Source organism: Delphinapterus leucas, chromosome 1, assembly GCF_059928025.1.
Source record: "Delphinapterus leucas isolate spDelLeu-1000000601 "Yukka" chromosome 1, BTC_Dleu_Yukka2, whole genome shotgun sequence".
Lineage (NCBI taxonomy): Eukaryota > Metazoa > Chordata > Mammalia > Artiodactyla > Monodontidae > Delphinapterus > Delphinapterus leucas.
In genome coordinates, this window is record NC_143129.1 from 175,259,085 (window position 1) to 175,277,940 (window position 18,856).

At 55.2% G+C, this 18,856-nt stretch overlaps 1 protein-coding gene across 1 annotated transcript; it reads right to left on the reverse strand.

Moving 5' to 3' along the window:
* Positions 1-7,881: 7,881 nt before the first annotated feature.
* PLA2G2F (phospholipase A2 group IIF) lies at positions 7,882-15,889 on the reverse strand. The gene is given in 8 exon segments (XM_089915794.1): positions 7,882-8,259; positions 8,261-8,352; positions 10,663-10,745; positions 10,971-10,997; positions 12,149-12,189; positions 12,192-12,317; positions 15,317-15,344; positions 15,732-15,889. Coding segments are annotated over 8 exon segments (891 nt in total). The 5' UTR covers positions 15,848-15,889.
* Positions 15,890-18,856: the final 2,967 nt, after the last annotated feature.

The following is an 18,856-nucleotide window of genomic DNA, read 5'->3' on the forward strand; positions in this document are numbered from 1 at the left end:
GTGGGGAGTCTGGCATAAAGCAGCAGCGTGGGCATGGCTGGGGGCCTGGAGTGGGGCAGCCCGCCTGGCGGGGAGAGAGGTGACTGGGTCAGCGAGTACAGAGGCTCTCCCGGGGTGCCTGGGATGGGCCAGGCATTACTGAGCTCATCCGGAAGCGAAATCACGTCCGGTGGGAGAACAGAGGGCTGGGGCAGGGGGCGAGGCCCAGGCCCCGGGACCCTGAGCGGGGAGAAGGGGAATCCAGATGTGCCCTCAAGCCTTGGTTGCTGCAACAAGCAGCCTCCAGGTCCTGAGGCTCACCTCGTCCAGGCACAGCGTTCCCTTTGTGCATACTACACCCGACCTTCCTCGGGCCGTTGCTGTTAAGTCCCCAGCTGACTGAGGCTCAAGGCCACACCGCTAACGCATAGCAAAGCAGCGACTAGAGCCCAGGCTGACTCTCCTTGCCCTAAGGTTCCTCTCCCTGAGCTCATCTCGGAAGGAATCCAGTACTGGCGAGACTTGGGGGAGGGGTAATGGAGGAGGCTGTTCCCCTGGGGTTTAAACACTTGCCCTAGAGGGAGGCCCAGGTTCTGGTTCTGGCCAAGCCACTAAGTCGTTGTGTGGTTTCATTCATTCATTCACCCAGTGCACAAATATCCAGTATGCCGAGACGGGGTGGGCACTGGATTCAGTGGGAATAGGAGGGTACACCCCTGACACCTAAAGCTCACAATGGAGCTGAAGACAGACAAGTAACCAGGTGATAACAAGACAGTGAGGGGCAGGGAGCCCGGATGCAGGCATACCTGGGGGGCACCGCATCCAGACCTGCCGGTCAGCAGAGGCTTCCAGACCTGAAGGTTAGGTGGAAGGCGGCCAGGCAAGGCGGAGAGGAGGGAGAGGGCACCAGGCAGAGGGAACGGCCTGCGGCCGGGAGGCAGGCAAGGGAGAGGGGGCAGCCCGTAGCTGAGATGAGTGTGAAGCAGGGGTGGGGCTGAAGCGGGCTGGAAGGAGGGGAGCTAGGAGGCCAGAGAGAAGGAATCTGGGGTGAGGACCCCCTCACATAAGCCCCTTCCTCTTCCTGGGCCCCAGGTTCCTATTTGTGTACATCTGACCCTTCCTGAAGCTTTTTCTCACCCAACTTGTTGATCATCAGTGAGACCTCAGAAATTATTCATTCCCTTTTCACAGATGAAAATGGAGGGTCTGAGCAGGCAGGTGGGGCTGGAATGGGAACCCATGTCTTCGGATTCTAAGTTTCTTTTTTTTGGCCACGCCGCACGGCATGCAGGATCTTAAGTTACCTGACCAGGGATGGAACCCATGTCCCCTGCAGTGGGAGCACGGAGTCTTAGCCACTGGACCGCCAGGGAAGTCCCAATTCTAAATTTCTTGTTTCCCATCCCCTTTCTCAGAATGAAGGGGTTGAAGGGATGCTCTCTGAAGCTAAGGCTCTGGAGTCAGGGTTCAAACCCTGCTTCTGTTGCATGACCTTGAGTAACTTACTTGGCTTCTCTGGGCCTCAGTTCCCTCCTTTTATAAACAAAGCTATGAATAGCCCCCACCTCATAGGGCTGCTAGGAGGGTTCAGTGAGATGGCACACACAGAGCTCTGAGCCCTGTGCTCAGCATATAGTAAGTGCTTAATAAATCTTGCTCTACTCACAGGGCCCCGACACGCTGAGGTACCAGATGGCCAGCCCAGGAGGCAGGGTGTTCGGCAGGGTTGCAGGGCCACGTGCCCGGACCTCTGTACTGTGCACCCTTGCCTCCTAACGGCCAACTCTGCTTGTTGTCACAGTTGGTGGCATCAGCTGCTTGTTAGAAGCCACAGCTGGGGAAGCTGACGGCAGTGTTGCCATGACAACCGCTGGGGAGGACAGGGCCGCCTCCCTGCGTTCATAGTCGGGTCCTGAGCATGAAGAGAGGTGGCTCCCGGGCCCAGCTGAGACCAGGGCCGGACAGGCACCAGGGACCTGGCTGTGCAGCTGGGGCACTAAGTTGCCCCCTTCCCTTCTCCTTCTGCCTCTCTCCTTCCCCTTCCCTCCCCCCAACACCCACGTGTAGAGAGCCGGATTTTCTTGGTAAACCACAGCTTTGCTCTGCCAGGTTTCCATGTGGGGGAGAATGTCCCAGGCCATACACTTCCATCAGCATCTTCCTTCCTTCCACCTACTGCCCTTTGCCAGCCTGGCCCTGAGGACCTTTGGCCCAACATGCAGTCAAGGGCCACAGTCTCTGCACCAGGCCCTGTGCTGGGAGCATTCTCCTCCGAGGCCTCATGCAGTCCTCAGACCCAACGACGTGCTCTTCATTATTACACACATTTTACAGAAGGGGGAGATGGAGACTGGGAGGAGTGAAGCAACTAACCCAAGGCCAGTGGCCCCATGAGCGGCAGAGCCAGGGTTGCACACAGTCTGCTCCTTGTGAGAGGCAGTGTCGATGGCAATGATAAGGTGGAGGTGACAGTGATGGCTTCCTAGTGCTCTCCTGGGCATTGCCAGCCTGGGGCAGGGTCTCTCCCTTTGGGTTCAGACCCAGAGGGGCAGGAGGTGTGGAGCAAAGCATAGGTGGTGACCTATCATGACCAGTAGGTGTCGCCCAAGTTCTAGAAAAGAGTTGACAGCCACTCCCTCGGGGGGGTCTGAAGAATGGGGGCAAGGGGCAGTGCTTCTCCGAGAATGGAAGACTGACCTAGGTCTGGGCAGAGATGGTGTGTTGTAGAAAATCAGAACTGGACAGAAGTTAAAGCGGTAAAAGTAGATTTTATTAACTATTGCAGTGGGGGTAAAGAGACGGTATAGAACTGGGCTCAATTCTTAATAAAACAAAGAGAAGTGGGGATTTCTAACTAAGGAGCAGGGTGGGTGGGGGTAATCAGTGGCTGGAAAATTGCTAAGAGAGTAGGGGATTCTTGATAAACTGACCTAACAGGATTCTTGCCGAAGGCAGGTCGTGGTGATCAGGTATCACCTGCGGACTAGTGAGAGGTGAGAAATTTGATCAGATGTTGAGGAAGGGTGGGGATTCTCCCTAAACTGATATAGCCGGATTCTTGCTGAAACACAAGAATGATGCAAAGATGAACACAGAAGCCCACAGGTTGAGGCCAAGTTGAGAAAATTCTCAGAGGAGCCCAAAGTTTGGTCAAGGGGAGAGTCTTTGCCAGTCCCTCCTCTGGTTCAGGGAAAGAGGAGGTCTTCTTTCTTCTGAACAATATGAGTTCCTTTCTCGATTGGTCATTTTTTGTTCCTTAGTAACCAGTGGAACCATCTGTTGAGACTTGGTGGTAAAGGGTATTTTCTCGATGGTGTGAACCATCAAGCATTTAAATGAGGGGGATATCTATGAAAAAAAGAAAAACAAAGATTAATGATCGGAGCAACTAAACCCAGTTTCTGGGTTCAGAGGACAGCCAGTTGAGACTTCTAGATGTTGAGCTTGAAGCATCTGTGGATGGTGAAGTGAGGCGAGCAGTGGCAATCCGTCGGTCTTCCTGGTTGCAGTCTGCATGATCTCTGGTGATGGCACCGACATAGGTGTCATGGTCATGTTTGTTTCTTGGAGAAGGGCATGGACGCATCCAGCTTCAGCTCATAGGGCTTCTTTAGAAAGTCCCAGTAAGGATCTGGGCAGTTGGGTTTTAGTTCTCAGTGACTCCAAGTCAAGAGGGTGGGAGAAAAATTGGAAACATTCATCTGAAGAGTTGTAGCCAGATTTTTGAGAAAATTAGAAGAATTAACTAAATGTGCAGGATGGCAGGATTCATTCCGTTTACAGACAGGTAACAAAGCAGAAAGGAAAATGGAATCTAGCCAAGAGGTGAAAAATAGCTCAAAGACAATGAACAGGACTGTAATGTAATAACCCACGAGGCTGTGCTATACTTTCCCACTGAAAGTGAGAGGTGTTGAATTTTTAAAAATGCACACGTGAGAGTTGCGAGTTAAGTTTTATTTGGGGCAAAATGAGAACTATAGCATCTCAAATAGCACCGAGGAGCTGCTCCAAAGAGGTAAAGGGGGGAGGGGTCAGAATATGTGTGATTTTTGTGCAGTCAGGCACGCATTTTGACAAAAGTTGCTATTAGTCAAGAAGGTTGCTGCTAGTCACAAGGAGCCAGATGTCTCTGTTAATGATTTTAGTGCTTTTCTAGATATGAGAAGATGCAAGAAATTGAGCTCATAAAATCTTCTCCTGAAAATATCTAACTACCTGAAGACCTGTTCTGCCAGTTTTTCCCAGAGCACAGAGGGCCTCATTCCTGATCTCCACCCTGAACTCCTTTCAGGGGGTGTTGAAGGTCAGAGGCTGCAGTGGCTGGTGAGTTCATTCTTATAGAAACAAGAATGGCAAGCGACAACTTTTAGTTGGCAGAGATCCCGGGGTCCAATGATGAATCTGATTCCATCTGAGTCACAACTCCTAGAAAACCAGAGCCGGACAGTAGCTTAAGGGGCCAAAACAGGTTTTATTCAAGAACTATTGCAATAGGGACCAGTATAGAATTGGGCTCATTTCCAAATACAATTTCAAATCCTTACATTTCTTAAGTGAGGGTTTATAGCAGGGGTTGGGGGAGGTGGAAAATTGATAAGAGCTGGGGAATTCTTGCTTAACCGACCTACCTGGATTCTTGCAGAAGGCAGGTGGGGTAATCAGGTGTCACCTGGGGGTGGTGGAGGCTGAGAAATCTGATCAGGTATTGAGGGTGGGTAGGGATTCTCACTAAACTGACATGGCAGGATTCTTGCTAAAACGGGGCAATAGAAACCCAAATGTTGAGACCTAGCTGAGAAGAGATCTCAGAGGAGCCTGACTAAATTTTGGTCAAGGAGAGAGTCTTGATTAGTGGCAGCCCCCAGACCAGTGGGAAGCAAGTCCAGCCCCCTCCTCGAGCCTCTGCATAAAAGACCTCACTAACTTGAGGAGAGAAAGACCACCCATACTGTAGAAGCAAAGAGCCCTTCTTCAAACACTGTGACCCCACTCCCCCTCGCCACCTTCAGAGACATCAAATACACATCCCATCTCCACCCCATCCCCTTGGGGGCCACTTCCAGGATTGGCTGCATCCTTCGTGCTCCCCGACACCACCTGGCACCCTATGTCAAGGGTATCGGTCCACGTGTCTGCCTCCCCCTCCCAGGCTGTGGGGTCCTGGGGGCAGAGGCTGTGTCTGATAAGTGGTGTCTACCCCGAAGCCCAGCCTCATGCCTGGTCCACAGGAGACCATGGGGATAGGTCCGTTGAATGAATGAACCAATGGATGATCATGTCCAGGGCTTTTCAAAATGTTAGCTGAAGACTCCCTTTTCTTCTTACAGTAGCTCACGTGAAGGATCAATATGTAACACAGGAAAAGCACGGCTGCCCATGGAAGAATGAGGTGGGGGGCTCAGACCCCCATCTTCTTAGCCTCCCCTTCCCCAGAGATCACCCCTAGAAGTCCCAGGAAAACCCATGGCCGTGGGGAGCATCTGAAACATTGGCTCTGATCTCTCTGCACTTGGGGAAACTGATGCCCATCACAGGGAAGAGGCTAAGGCCAGGACCCAGGACCTGGCGCCCTGCTGGACTCTCAGTCACTTGTCCCACTGACCCCAGCTGCCCAACTCATCATTAAGAAGGTGCGAAGAGATGACATTAAAAGTCAGATGCTGAGAATTCAGATCCCAGCCCCATCACTAATGACCTGTGTGACTTTGGGCAAGTTACTTACCTTCTCTGGGCCTCGGTTTTTTCAACAGAAAAGGATGGGGCAGAGGGAGAGCATTGTGGAGATGGATGCCTAGTAAGTACTCAGCCCAGTAGTTGTTATCATTGTCCGACCGCTGGACCACCGCCCCACTTTCCAACCCTCCCAACAGTTTTATCTCTGCTGGAGGAGGGCTTTTTCGCCCAGGCCAGGAGCGGGAAAGGGATAGGCCATGCCAGTGTCAGGGAACCCACTTTCCCCAGAGCTGGAGACCCGGGAGGGAGTCACTGTGCTCTTCCCTGGCCAGTGGGTGCCTTGCCAAGGAGGACTCAGCAGTGGGCAGTTGAGGTAGGAGGCCTTTATTAGTTTGAGGAGGGGTGCCACGTCCTGTGGACAGTCTCTGGGGGTTGCAGTATCTGGGAGAGTCTGGGGTGAGGCAGGGGGCAGGCAGGACCCCTTAGCAGCAGAATCCCATCCCAACACCTAGACTTTTAGGAGGGGCGGCTGTCTGCACGGGTAGAGGGGCACAGCCAGAAACCCAGGCTCCCACAGGCAAGGGGTCCAGGCCTCTGCTGCCCCCGCCTCTGGGGGACTCCCCATCCTGGCTCCATTCCTGCTGGGGGGGGCGGGGCTTCAGCTCAGAGTTGATGGGGTCAGCTCAGGAGCAGGTGGGCTCCTGAGAGCATCTCGATGACTGGGCAGGTCGGGTGCGGGCCCACGGGGCACCACAGCCATCACCTCACGGCCAGCAGGACAGCAGGGGTTGAGCAGCAAGGAGGCCTCCCACACACAGCGACAGCTGACTCCAGAGCCCAAGGCGGGTTTCTAGAAGATGCAGCTTGGCGGGGCTCCGTCCAGTCCTACCGTCTTTTTTGTAGATGTTCTCCCTACCCCCACGTCCCTCCCCGCCTGTGCTCGTCTTGACTGTCCCTCCCCCCGTGCCAGTGGTCCTCGGTGGCCGCAGGGTGGGCCGGGATTCTTGGCGGATGTTCTCAATGTCCCGGGGGGTCAGTGGCCCTCAGGGTTGACGCTGGCTGAAGGCAGAGGGTGGAGCGAGGCAGGGTGCGCTGGCTACTCGGAGGCCGCTGACCCTGAGGTCAAGAGGTGAGTTGAGGAAGGACTGGGAAGCTGGAGAAACAGCAGTGCTGGGGCAGAGTCAGAAAAGCAGGCCCGCTGAGGCCTGACCCTCCTCCTGTTCTACCCGTAATCCCACAAGCCCCAGCGGGAACCTGGGCCCCAGGGGCGACCCCACCCCCAAGGCTCCTCTGCCCCCTCTTCTCCTGCCACGACCTCTCTGGTCTGGACGTCTGGCCCTCACCTTGTGTCACTTCTCCCACTCTCTCGCCTCCCTTCCCTCTTCACATCCTGCTGCCTTCTGGAATCTTCCTCACAGCCTCCTGCCTGGACCTGGTCTCTCCTGCCTTTGTCTCCTCTTCACGGAGGTGGGTCCCAGCTCCCGGCTTCCTCCCCATCGAGAGGGCTTCTGTGGCCAGGCTGCAGCCTCGCCTCTCCTTGCCCGGGGAAAGAGTGCTCTGGTCCCTTCCACGCTCTGGCCTGGTTGCTGCGCGGGGAGAGATGCAGGGGGAGTGCCTGGAGGCCTGGGGCTTCCCCCTCCCGTGTTTGTCAGGGACCCGGACAGCCTAGGGTCAGGGCGCCCCTCAGAGCAGTTCAGCGTTGCAGGGCGGTGGCCAGGGTGTTCCTCTGACATGAATGGGTTGGCAGAGGACCCGAGTGGTGGGGACACATCTGAGTGTGCTCCCATCTCGGTCCCTGTGCACCTGGGGGCGGTTCATGTGGGTTCTGTCAGTGCCCAGTGCTCTGAGGCTCTCTGGGTAACTGAGGCCAGACTTCAGGCCTGGGACCTTAGCCCCGTGACCATCCTGTGGTGTCTGGGCTGGGACTCATGTGCTACTTTGACAAAGGCCAGGATGGGGCCACCTGCTCTTTTCATGGGGCTTTGGAGGGCTGCAAGGCTCCCAAAGCAGGGGTCACCCTGAGTCATCCCCTGGGAGCAGCCGAGGGGCCCCAGAGCCAGGCCTGTGACCAGCGCTCTGTCTGCCTGGGAACCTGGTGCTAGGACACGCCAAGCTCTGGGCCCATGTTGGCCGCCCCAGGTCTGGCTCTCGAAGACTCCGGGCCCCCGCCTTGAGGGTCTGGCTGAGGACGTCAAGCTAGTGTCAGTGAGAGGCCCCCCTCCCTCAGAGGCCCCCAGTCTTTCGCAGGTCTTGCCTTCCACACTTGGGAGAGACCCCAACAGGGCACATGCCCCCTGCCACGTCCAGGATGAAACCACACCCAGGTCTGGGCTGGAGGAGCCAGGTGGCCAGGGCCCCGGCCTTTCTGAGTCCTCTGGGGCCAGTCTCGCTGGAGGGCTCCAGGGAGGAGGGCAGACCAGGGGCCCCCGCCCCGCCCCCACCTCCACCTGCTCCATCTGGCTGGTCCCCAGGACTGGAACCTCCAACCCTCCTCTCTGTCAGCCCCCAGAGGGCGCTAGGGAGGGGTGGGGGGCGTGGCCCGTAGATGCTGCAGTTGGGCGTGGGGCTCTGGCGGTAGATGTTGAGGTAGTTGCCATGCTCCTTCCTCCCTGTACGTCTGCTTCTGGAAGCACAGGACCACGCTCTTGTCACACTTGCACGTCTGCTGGTCACGCTCCGTCTGGTTGAGCTTGCCTGTGGGGAGTGGAGCACACAGACTCTGAGGTCACAGTGGACCTCAGAAGGTGGTCTCGGGCCAACAGCACCAGCACCGGCATCGGGCCCACCCCAGGCCTGCAGGCTCAGACACTCGGGGCCCAGCCTCTGCATTCACAGCCCTCCAGGTGCCCCTGGTGCATGGGAAACAGAGAACCCCTGAAACCCAACAGAACAATGTCAAGAGGGGGAAACTGAGGCCCAGGAAAGGGTGCGTTTGCCTAAGTCACCCAGCAAACCCAAGGCAGAGCTGGGACGGAAACTCAGGCGTCAGGAGCTCAACCCCCAGCCCAGTTACTTTCTACCATCGCAGGCCTCTCTCAAGCACAGAATCACAGCACAGCCACCCTGGAGGGAGTTCGTGGTGAGGACGGAGTGAGAAAAACACTTGTAAAGAGCTTAGCTCGGTGCGTCCCGGGGAGCAAATGCTGTCGTTGTTGTTATGGGCCTTCAGAAATCATCTACCCCATAGTTCTCATCCTTAGGTGCACATTAGAATCAGCTGGAGGGCTCCTGAAAACCAAGGCTGCCCGACCCCACACGTAGAGCTTCTTCTAACAAGTGCTGTTGATGCTGCAGGTTTGGGGAACACCTTTTGAGAACCACCCACTAGCCCAATTGTTTGCAAACTTGCAAATTCTCCATCAGCAGAATACCTTCTCTGACGTGAAACTCTTGGCCAAAGACTAATATATCAAACAGCCGAAACAGGGGACTTCCCTGGGGGTCCAGTGATTAAGACTCTGCGCTCCCAATGCAGGGGGGCCCCGGGTTCGATCCCTGGTTGGGGGACTAAGATCCCATATACTGCAACTGAGCCCGAGAGCTGCAACTAGAGGGGCCCGCACGCCGCAGCAAAGACCCAGTGCAGCCAAAATAAAAAAGATAAGAATAAAAAAAAATTTTTTTTTAAACAGCTGAAAGAGAAGCCACTAGAGCTACAAAATACATTAAAGAGGCAGCTGGACCACCAATCCAGGGATAACCGACCCCCCACTAGCTCTCACAGCAGTTGACCTGATGACCCCAGAAATCCCCAGAACCCAGTGTGAAAACCACTGCTTCGGTTAGTCCATTGTCTTGGGGGTTGAGGAGGGAGATTCCTCTCCTCGAACTGCTTAATGAACTCCTCTCTCAAGCCAGACCCTCCACCGCACATCTGAACAGCAGAATATAAGGACCAGACAGCCCTGGGCTGCCAAGGGTCCCCAGATATGCCCAGTTCCCCACCAGACTCCTTCCCAGAGAACAGGAGTCTTGAGTATCTTTGCAAAGCTGGCACTGCTTGTGAGCTCTTAGTAAGGGATGACACACAGCCTGGTGAAGATAAGGAGACAAAGGGAGCCCAGGGCTGCCCACGGGGCTGGGCCAAGAGGCACCTGCTACCCCAGGGTGGGGCACTAGCAGGAGCTGGGCAGGGACACCTGGGCCATCAGCTTGGATGCTGTGCCCCTCAGGTGGGGAATGCATCCATGGTAAAGGAGGGAGCCTGCCAGGCCTGGCTCCAACACCTCGAATCCCTAGAAACTCTGGGTGTCTAGGATGGGGCCACCTCATCTGCTGGGGTCCCAATGACAGAACTAGAAGGGAATGGGTCTGCTCAGATCCAAACCCCTCAATGTACCCATGGGGAGACTGAGGCTAGGTGGGAAGGACCCTGCCCAGGGTCATACATGCTGGGAGAACATGGGTTCCAACCCAGGTCCCCTGACTCCCATGCCAGCCTGACACAAAGTTTCAGGATCACCTGAGGATCTGATTAAAAACAGAGAGTCTTGGACCCCGCCAAGACCTGACCCACTGAATCAGGATCACTCCCTAAGCTCTCCGAAGCTTAAGAATCTCGGGGACTGGAGAACCTGGGGACCAATTCAAGCCTGGGGGCTCCGAGCACATCAGGGAGATGTGCCAGAGCCACAGCCAGGGTTATTAGATTTGGCAAACAAACAAGCAAACGATAAACAAGGTACCTGGTTAAATCTGAATTTCAGACAATAAATATTTTAATATAAGTATATCCCAAATATTGCATGGGATATACTTATGCTAATTCTTCATTTCATACTAATACTTACTAATTTTATGCTAACATTTAGTTTTTAGTATAAAACTAAAGTATTTAGGATATACTTACATAAAAACATCTTTCATTGTTTATCTGAAATTTGAATTTAACTGGGCATCCTGTATTTCATCTGGTAACCTGGCCCACGGCCCTAGCACAAGCTGAGGGGGCTGGCAGTACACACTTCCGTGAGGGGAAGGGGCGATGGTGGGAGAGGGACTCACTGCAGACAATCTTAGTGTTGTTCTCGATGGTGTAGTCGTAATGGTCCACATAGGTGTGGCAGCCCAGGTCAAAGAGCTTCTGGGGCTTCCCTGGTGGCGCAGTGGTTGAGAGTCCGCCTGCTGATGCAGGGGATGCGGGTTCGTGCCCCGGTCCAGGAGGATCCCACATGCCGCGGAGCGGCTGGGCCCGTGGGCCGTGGCCGCTGGGCCTGCGCGTCCGGAGCCTGTGCTCCGCGGCGGGGGAGGCCGCAGCGTTGAGAGGCCCGCGTACTGCAGAGAGAAAAAAAAAAAATTTAAAGAGCTTCTGGTAGCAGCAGTCGTGGGCATGGCAGCACGTAGGGGCGGGGAGAGGAGAGCAGGCAGGCATGGCCAGGCTTGGCCCGTCTCCCACCGGCGGTGACCTCTGTCATGATCATCTGTCCCTGTCCCTCATGAGTCAGACCTTCAGACTGAGGCCCAGAGAGGGCAGTTACTGGCCTTAGGTCACACAGCCGGGCAGAACCAGGCCAGTGCCCCAGCTTCTTGTCCATGATCCCCTCCCTTTGCCCTCCGCCCAGAGCCCTAGCTTTCCCCCCCACCCCCTGGAGCCCTGGCTGCAGCTGCAGGAGGGGTCAGGGTGGGAGGGAGGGGCCTGAGTGAAGTCAAAGTAGGAAGAGACTGGCTAGATGCAGGGGCTATACCTGGCTGTGCACGATGGCTGGGGAGACACAAAGGCCTGGAGAGTTAAGTGGGGCTTGGGGATGGGGGACAGGGAGCAAATGTGGTGTGGCTGTCCCATCCCCTCTAGTGGAGGGAGGCAATTAGTCAACATGCATTTATGAAGCCTCCACTGATACCAGACTTGGTGCTTCGGGGGGAGACAGGAGCAAAGGATAAGCCATGGCTTCCAGGAACTCCCAGTCTGATGGAGGAAGCACAGTCCTGTCCACCTGAGCCTCCAGTCTGAGGGGCCAGTGGTCACAGCCCTTGCCTTTGTCAAGTATAAGCTGTGTGACTATTGCTCTCACGTGTATTTGGAGACAGGTCAAAGGCTCCTTCCGGTGAGAACGGAAGTTCAAATGCCTCCAAGCCCAAGACCTTGGAAAGGGACAATGGAAAGTGTCCAAGATGGGACTTCCCTGGCAGTCCAGTGGTTAGGACTCTGCACTTTCACTGCCGAGGGCCCAGGTTCAATCCCTGGTTGGGGAACTGAGATGCCACAAGCCTCGCGGCCAAAAGAAATAAAAATAAAATAAACGTGCCAATGATAGAATTAAAAAAAAAACCCCACAATGTTATACACTTTTAAAAAAAATGAAAGAAAAGAAAAGAAAATATCCAAGATGGTTGAGGAGGACACGGGTCAAAGGTCAGGCTTCTGGCCACTAATTCATCAAACAAGCCTCCTCCTTGGGGGAAGGGGCGTCTCCCACCTCTCAGAGATGGAGACAGTCTGACCTTTACTGTCCCTGCCCGGTTCCAGCAGACCAGACTCTCCAGGACCTACCAGTACACCTCATCCATGGGCAGGCCATGCCCCCCCACCTCCTGCAGTAGCAGCCGTAGCCCACGAAGGACAAGATGGCGTTCCTCCCTGTGTTGGCTTCCACCATGGACCTGAGGTTGAGCAGGCTGCCGTGGGCTGTGGGCAGGACTGCGAGAGAACCCAGGGGGTGCTGTGAGTTCCCTGCCCTATGCATGGCCTCTCCTGTTTGACTGGCTGTCCTTCCAACACCCCAGGGCTGGGGAAAGGGGAAGGGACAGAGGGAGCAGGAGAGGGAGAGCAGAGCAGGAGGAGGGTGCAATCTACAAAGCAGCCGGTATGGTGCGTTACACAATCCTTACGCTGAGCCCTGTGGCCCTGAGAATATAATAATAGCATTTGCCAGGCACTGTCCTATGCCCCTTGCATGCATTAACTCATCAAGGGCTCCCTGCAACCCTACAGAGTGCTGATATTATCCCCATTTTACAGATGAGGAGACCGAGACCCAGAGCGTATAGTAACTTCCCCAGGAAGACATGGTTGAAAAGAGGTGAAGCAGAATTTGGACCCAGCCAGTGAGAGCCCAGTGCCTTATACACTCTAAGGGGCTTCACAAATGCCACATGCTCTTCTGAACACAATTCTGGGCCCTTCTGGCTTGGTCTGGCTCCTCTGCTCCCAGCAGGGACTCAGCGTCCCCACATGGCCCTGGGGCCAGTGCATCATTCAATGAACACACACACACACACACACACACACACGTATATATTTCTTCCCCTTTGTCCTTGTCTCACAGGTAGTGCAACAACCTTTCCTACACCAGCAAAATCAGCTTCCCAGCATCCTCAGGCCGCTCACCCCAGGGATATATTCTCCCCTCCCCTGCTTCCCTGCCTCCTGGGCTCCCAGATGTGCTGGCTCACTGCTGAGTCAACATCGAGCCTGGCATTTGGGTCCTTACCTGGGTGAGGCCGCCACCCACACAGGCTGGAGGGCCACTGTCATCCCATTTTATGGATGAGCAAACTGAGGCTCAGAAAGGTGAAGCTTTGCCCAGGTCATGCAGCCTGGAAGTGGCAGAACCCAGACCTGAACCCAGGTTTGTGTGCCCCAAGAGCTGGGATGCCTCCCCAACCCGGGCTCCTCCATCTGTGCCTAGGGCTAGGCACCCAGTTCAGCCTAACCCTAACTCTCTCCGCATCCCCCATCCAGCTCCACGGCCTGAAAGAGGAAATGTACTGGGAGAGGGAGGAAGCTAAGAATTTCAGAAACAGAGCCTGGATGGAAACCCAAAGGCCGAAATTACTTGTTTCTGGAGACGTGGTTGTCCAACATCGCTAGTGATGACAAGGGACTCACCACCTCCACGTGCCTCAGTGGGAAGAGCACAGACTTTGGAGTCAGACAGAGGCAGGCCCAGAGCTAAAGCTCCCTGGGCCTCTGTTTTCCCATCTGCAAAATGGGAATAACAATCCCAGCCCCCAGAGATCGGGCAGGCCTGCTCCCAGCTCGGGGCCTGGCACGCACCAGACCCTCGCTGCCCCCATGGTGCCCCCCCCAGGGCTTGTTGGGACCCCGGGCCAGGCCTGCCCTTCCCCTATACCTCCCACACTCATACAGTCCCACAAGCAGACCCACACTCACCGCCCATGCCCGTACACATGCACACGCACTCCCACTCTCACACACACCACACCCAGAGTGGCCACGTGCACATTCCACTCGGAGCGGAAGAAACAAAACCTGCATTCACTCAGGCTGCAGCCTCTGTCCCAGGCCCCTGGGCCGGGCTGGACTCAAGGGGTTACGTTCTAAATAACAAGTCACTTCACCTGAATTCAACCAATTGTTTCTCACGTCTGGCCACATTTAACCTTCTTTCGTTTCTGATATTTTCTTCCTTCGTCTCAAACCTGGCTGGGTTCAGGGAATGCTGAACAGGTGGACAGAAAGCCAGTGGGACATTCAGCCCATCTTCCGCCTACACAGGGCAACTGCCACCAGGATGCCTGCCTGTGTGTCAGGAGCCTCGGCTGTCCAGGGGTGGGGCCCCCCAGAAAGAAGGAAGAAGACCCCCAGACCTGCTCCATGTCTTCCGGTACATCTCATACCCAGACACTGCTACACACCTGCCGTGCGAAGATGTGTACAGCCTACTTTCATATACACGCTCTAGAGACACACACGCCACTGTGAACACACACTTACACAACATGCTGATGTGTGTTACACACATAGACATCACCACGTGCTCGGACACACCCACACACACATAGATACATGCGGCTATCCGCACGCAAGCTCACTAGCTCTGCATGCACACACGTACACAAACACGTTTTCCTATGTACACAAGCACCTCGGTGTCCCTAAGTGCCCTGATGCCAAGCCACCACCACCACTTTATGATGCTTGCTCAGCTGTGGGCCCTGCATCCTTGAGGCTCGTAAGTAGTAAATGTCGACCGCCCGGGTATGTTTACAGGTGCCTGGAGGAGTAAAGAGCCCCAAAGAAGGGATGAAGCCAGGCAGGGGCAGAGCCAGGAAGCAGAGACCCAATGGCAGGCCTGAGGTCCTGTGGCCCGCGGGTGAGTCACAGCAGAAAGGCTGTGGGTGTCGAGGAAGCAGGAGTTTCCCAGCACCTTCAGTCACCACAGCTGGCCAGGATGCGATGGTGATGAACGTCTTCATCCCCAGGTAAGACCTGAGAGAGGAAGAAACCCTGGTCTTGGGTCCGTCCCTTCCCCCTGTGTGGGGTTCCTGGTCTGCGGCTCCCTCCTGGACCTCGTTACAGGTGTGGTCAACGCCACCTCTTTTTTTGTTGTTGTTGTTTTTTGCGGTACGCGGGCCTCTCACTGTTGTGGCCTCTCCCGCTGCGGAGCACAGGCTCCGGACGCGCAGGCTCAGTGGCCATGGCTCACGGGCCCAGCCGCTCTGCGGCATGTGGGATCTTCCCGGACCGGGGCATGAACCTGTGTCCCCTGCATCGCCAGGCGGACTCTCAACCACTGTGCCACCAGGGAAGCCCAATGCCATCTCTTGATGCCCCATTTCCTGCTGCCCTTGCCTTGTGATTAGCTCCTCTAGGAAGATCTGAGCACCTCCCCCTTGCCTGTACCTCCTGGAGGGACAGCCCCCAGGATGGCAGAGCCCAGAGGCACCAGGAGCCTCCTTCCCTCCCACTCTGAGCAAGAATCAGCTTCCAAGACAGGGAGCTCCTGTCTCATGGAGTTGGACCTTGTCACAGATCAGAACCAACCCCTTTCCATATGCATGCCAGGGTGTCACGTGACCCAACCTGCTGGCTGCCTCTTGCTCCTGGAGCCAAGAGACCTGGGTCCCTGCGTTCTAGCTGCAGTTCTACTTCCAAAATGCTGTGTGATCATCCATAGATCCCTTAGTCTCTCTGGGCCTCCAGTGCCTATAAGGATTAGCTAGATGATCCCAAAGGCCCTTGTAGTGCTAAAAAGGCAATGACATATCTCAGCCACCATCAGAGACTCAGAGCTCTCCTTTCTGAAGAAATGGATTCTAGGAGCCAGTTCCCCACCCTCATCCCTGCTGCTCTCCAAGGAGGGCTCCATCCCAGGGAAGCAGGCATGTACCTGGAGTTTCTCAAAGGAGAAGAGGCCCTGAGGCTCGGGCCCCTCCACCCAGAGGGGTGTCTAACCAGCCCCTTCTTCCTGAACTCTTTGGGGTTGGCCTGAGCCCCATCTGCCATGTTCCGGGTTCTGGGGGGACCAGGAACATAGGGCTCTCAAGGAGAGCCGCGATCCACCCCAAAGTCTCCAGGGAGCAGGCCCCAGCTTCTCGCTGTTGCAGTGGCAGAGTAGTGCCGGGGCAATGCCCCAGGGCAGGACGCAGGTGACACATGGCCTAGAAAAAGGAGGCTCCACCTCCCCCCACGGCCCTGCCCACAGCTGCCTGGTAACTCCCACTCCAGGGTGCTCCGGCCTGCGGGGCGTGGGAGTTGATGCGCCTGAAGAGGAGGTGGCCCTTCCCCAGGCATCTAAAAGGAAATTAGCCCAAAGTTCTCTCTCTTCCCATCTGAAAAGGATGAAAAAATTATCCAGTGACCCTTGTTAAAGGACAGCAAGGCAGACTAATTATTCAAGGGGGCCATTGTATAGTGTAGGGACTGCTATGATGGGGTCTTGCGGTGAGGGAAAGAGATTGAATTCAACTCCAAACAGAACAAAGAAAAGTGGGAATTTGTAGCCAAGGCAACAGCGTGGGGGTCAGAGGATGGGAAATTCCTAAGAGGAAACATCAGGGTTGGGGGGATTCTGGCTAAACCCACTTAATAGGATTCTTGCTGAAGGTAGGCAGGGTGATCAGACATCACCTGGGGCTGGTGGGGGGTTGGGTGAGGAACCCCATCAGATATCAAGGATGAGGGATCCTGGCTGAAGTGACTTAGCAGATGTCATGCTAAAACTGGACAATGCCTAGATGGACATGGAAGCCCAGAAGTTGAGGCCTAGGAGGAGAAGAGTTCAAGGAGACCAAGCAAGTTTGAGTCAAGGAGATGCTCTGCCCGGAAGGCCCTCCATGTGGATATGCGCACATCTGTAAGCCATCCCTTCACATCTGGAAGGGCTTTAGTCCAGAATCTGCAGAGAACTGCCTACCCACATCTGCAAGCTGCTGGTGCCCACCTCTGGCTAAGACTGGAGGGGCACAGGCACACGCATCCAGCAGGAAGCCCCCAGCTCACATTCGGAAGGGCAAGCCTGCAGATCTAGAACAGGGCTACTCTGCGCCACCACCGCTGTCATGCGACCCGACACCTCTCCGGTGGAGACCGCCCTAGGCATCCTAGCAGGCTGGGCAGCATCCCTAACCTCCACCACTGGACCCGGTAGTGACCCCTCCCCCTGCTCCTCTCCTCCTCCCTCCCCCTCCACCCCCATTTGTGACAACAAAGGTATCTCCAGACATGCCAAATGTGCCCTGGGGGGCCCAGTCACCTCTGGTTGAGATCCTGGTGGACTGGGGGTCAGTGCCATTTGCCTCTTTTTGGGGGTGGCATGTGTGGGGGAAAGATGGGGCCAGGGAGGAACAGAGGGGGGCTTCAGCCCTGGGAGCCCCCGGCAGTGTGGACCGTTGCACAGACAGGGGCTCCGATCCCAGCACCCTGACTTCTTGACTCTGAGATCCTGGTAGGATAGCTCCCTTCCCTGGCCTCTGTGTTCTCAGCTGTAAGATGGGTATAACCGGGCATCACCGAGCAAGGATTCTGCTCACAGATAATAACAGATTACAGGTGTTGTGTGCTATGGGGGCATGCAGCAGGTGCTCAGATAAAGACCTCTTTGTTACCAAGCAGAGGCCTGTTCTCCAGCCTTGAGGTGAACTGAGATGGTGGGAGGGGAAAAAGGGAGGGGGGAAGAAGAGTAGCATTGGAAATGAGAACTCCAAATCGTCTCCATTGGCCCTTCCCTCCCAATGGTCCCAAACTTGCTGGCAAAGAACAGACGGGAACCGCCCCTCCCCCCCACCAGCACTTCCCTTCCTACCCCCAGCTTTTCCAGCTTGCACTTCTGGCTCTACCAAACCAACTGGCTGGCCAATCCCACATGTCATTTCCCCGTTCTCCCAGCCCTCACCCTTCCCTTGCCCAACCTCCTCTCTGCGGGTCCAGGCCCTTCTCTTTCCCAGGACGTTATCCTAGAAAAGCCCCACTGCGTCCAATCACACATCCCTATGTGGAAGGTGTTGACCTGCGCTTGCTTATACAGTCTTTTGTAGGCACCTGTATGTGTTTCGGTCTGTAGGTCTTGACATTGCACTCAAACCAGGGATCCTGGAGAACAGGGGACTATCATTTCCTCCAAAAAAGCCAGGGGTTCTCCTGGGACAGGGGCTGCATCTGCCCCATCGGACTGTGAGCTCCCTGAGAACAGAGCGTGGAGATGGGAGGGTGAGGCTGGTCTCTGCCTTCACTTGCCTGCACAGTTCAGCACTCGCTTTGATTTTTGCAGATGCCTCTTAATAACTCACTCCAAAGGAGGAAAAACCAAGAAGTAAGGCCCAGTCCAGTCCACATAATGATGATACAGCCGCCAACATGCAGGTAACCAGGAGACACTTAGATCTATGCCAAAGAGGGCATGGCTGGGGTTGGGGGCGGCGGGCAGTGGAGGAGGCCCTGAAAGCCTCTACATAGTCCTGTGCCATTTTCTCATCACACGCTCCCACTGGCTGCGTTGGTTTGGGCTTGGTGCCTTGAGGGGAGGATGGGCGCTCCCTCCCCCTCCGTCCCCCCTCCTCCCCCAATCGCAGAGTGCTCAATATCTAAAGTCAACAATAGACTGGTCGACCCAGTAATTCCACTTCTGGGACTATAAACCAAGATACAAACCTGAGTAGCTCCCAGAGACAAAGGAAAGAGGATGCTGACTGCGGCGTTCTTTACGACGCTCCTCCATCAGAAGCACTTAAGTTAGGGAATTAGTTAAACAAATGATTAACCATCCATCCATAATTATGTTTTCAAAGATTTAACGATACAAAAACCCTGGATATTAAAGGTAATAGCAATTTTGTAAAACAAACAAAAGAAAAGCGGGGTGGGCACAACATTTTCAAGCCCCAATTAAAAAAAAAAGACTGTTGGAAGCTAAAAACAAAAGGAGGGGTGGTTGTTGAGGGGTGGATGGGCACATGCATAAAAATTATCTGGAAGATATACAGCAAAACGTTAGCAGTGGTTATTTTTAGACAGTAG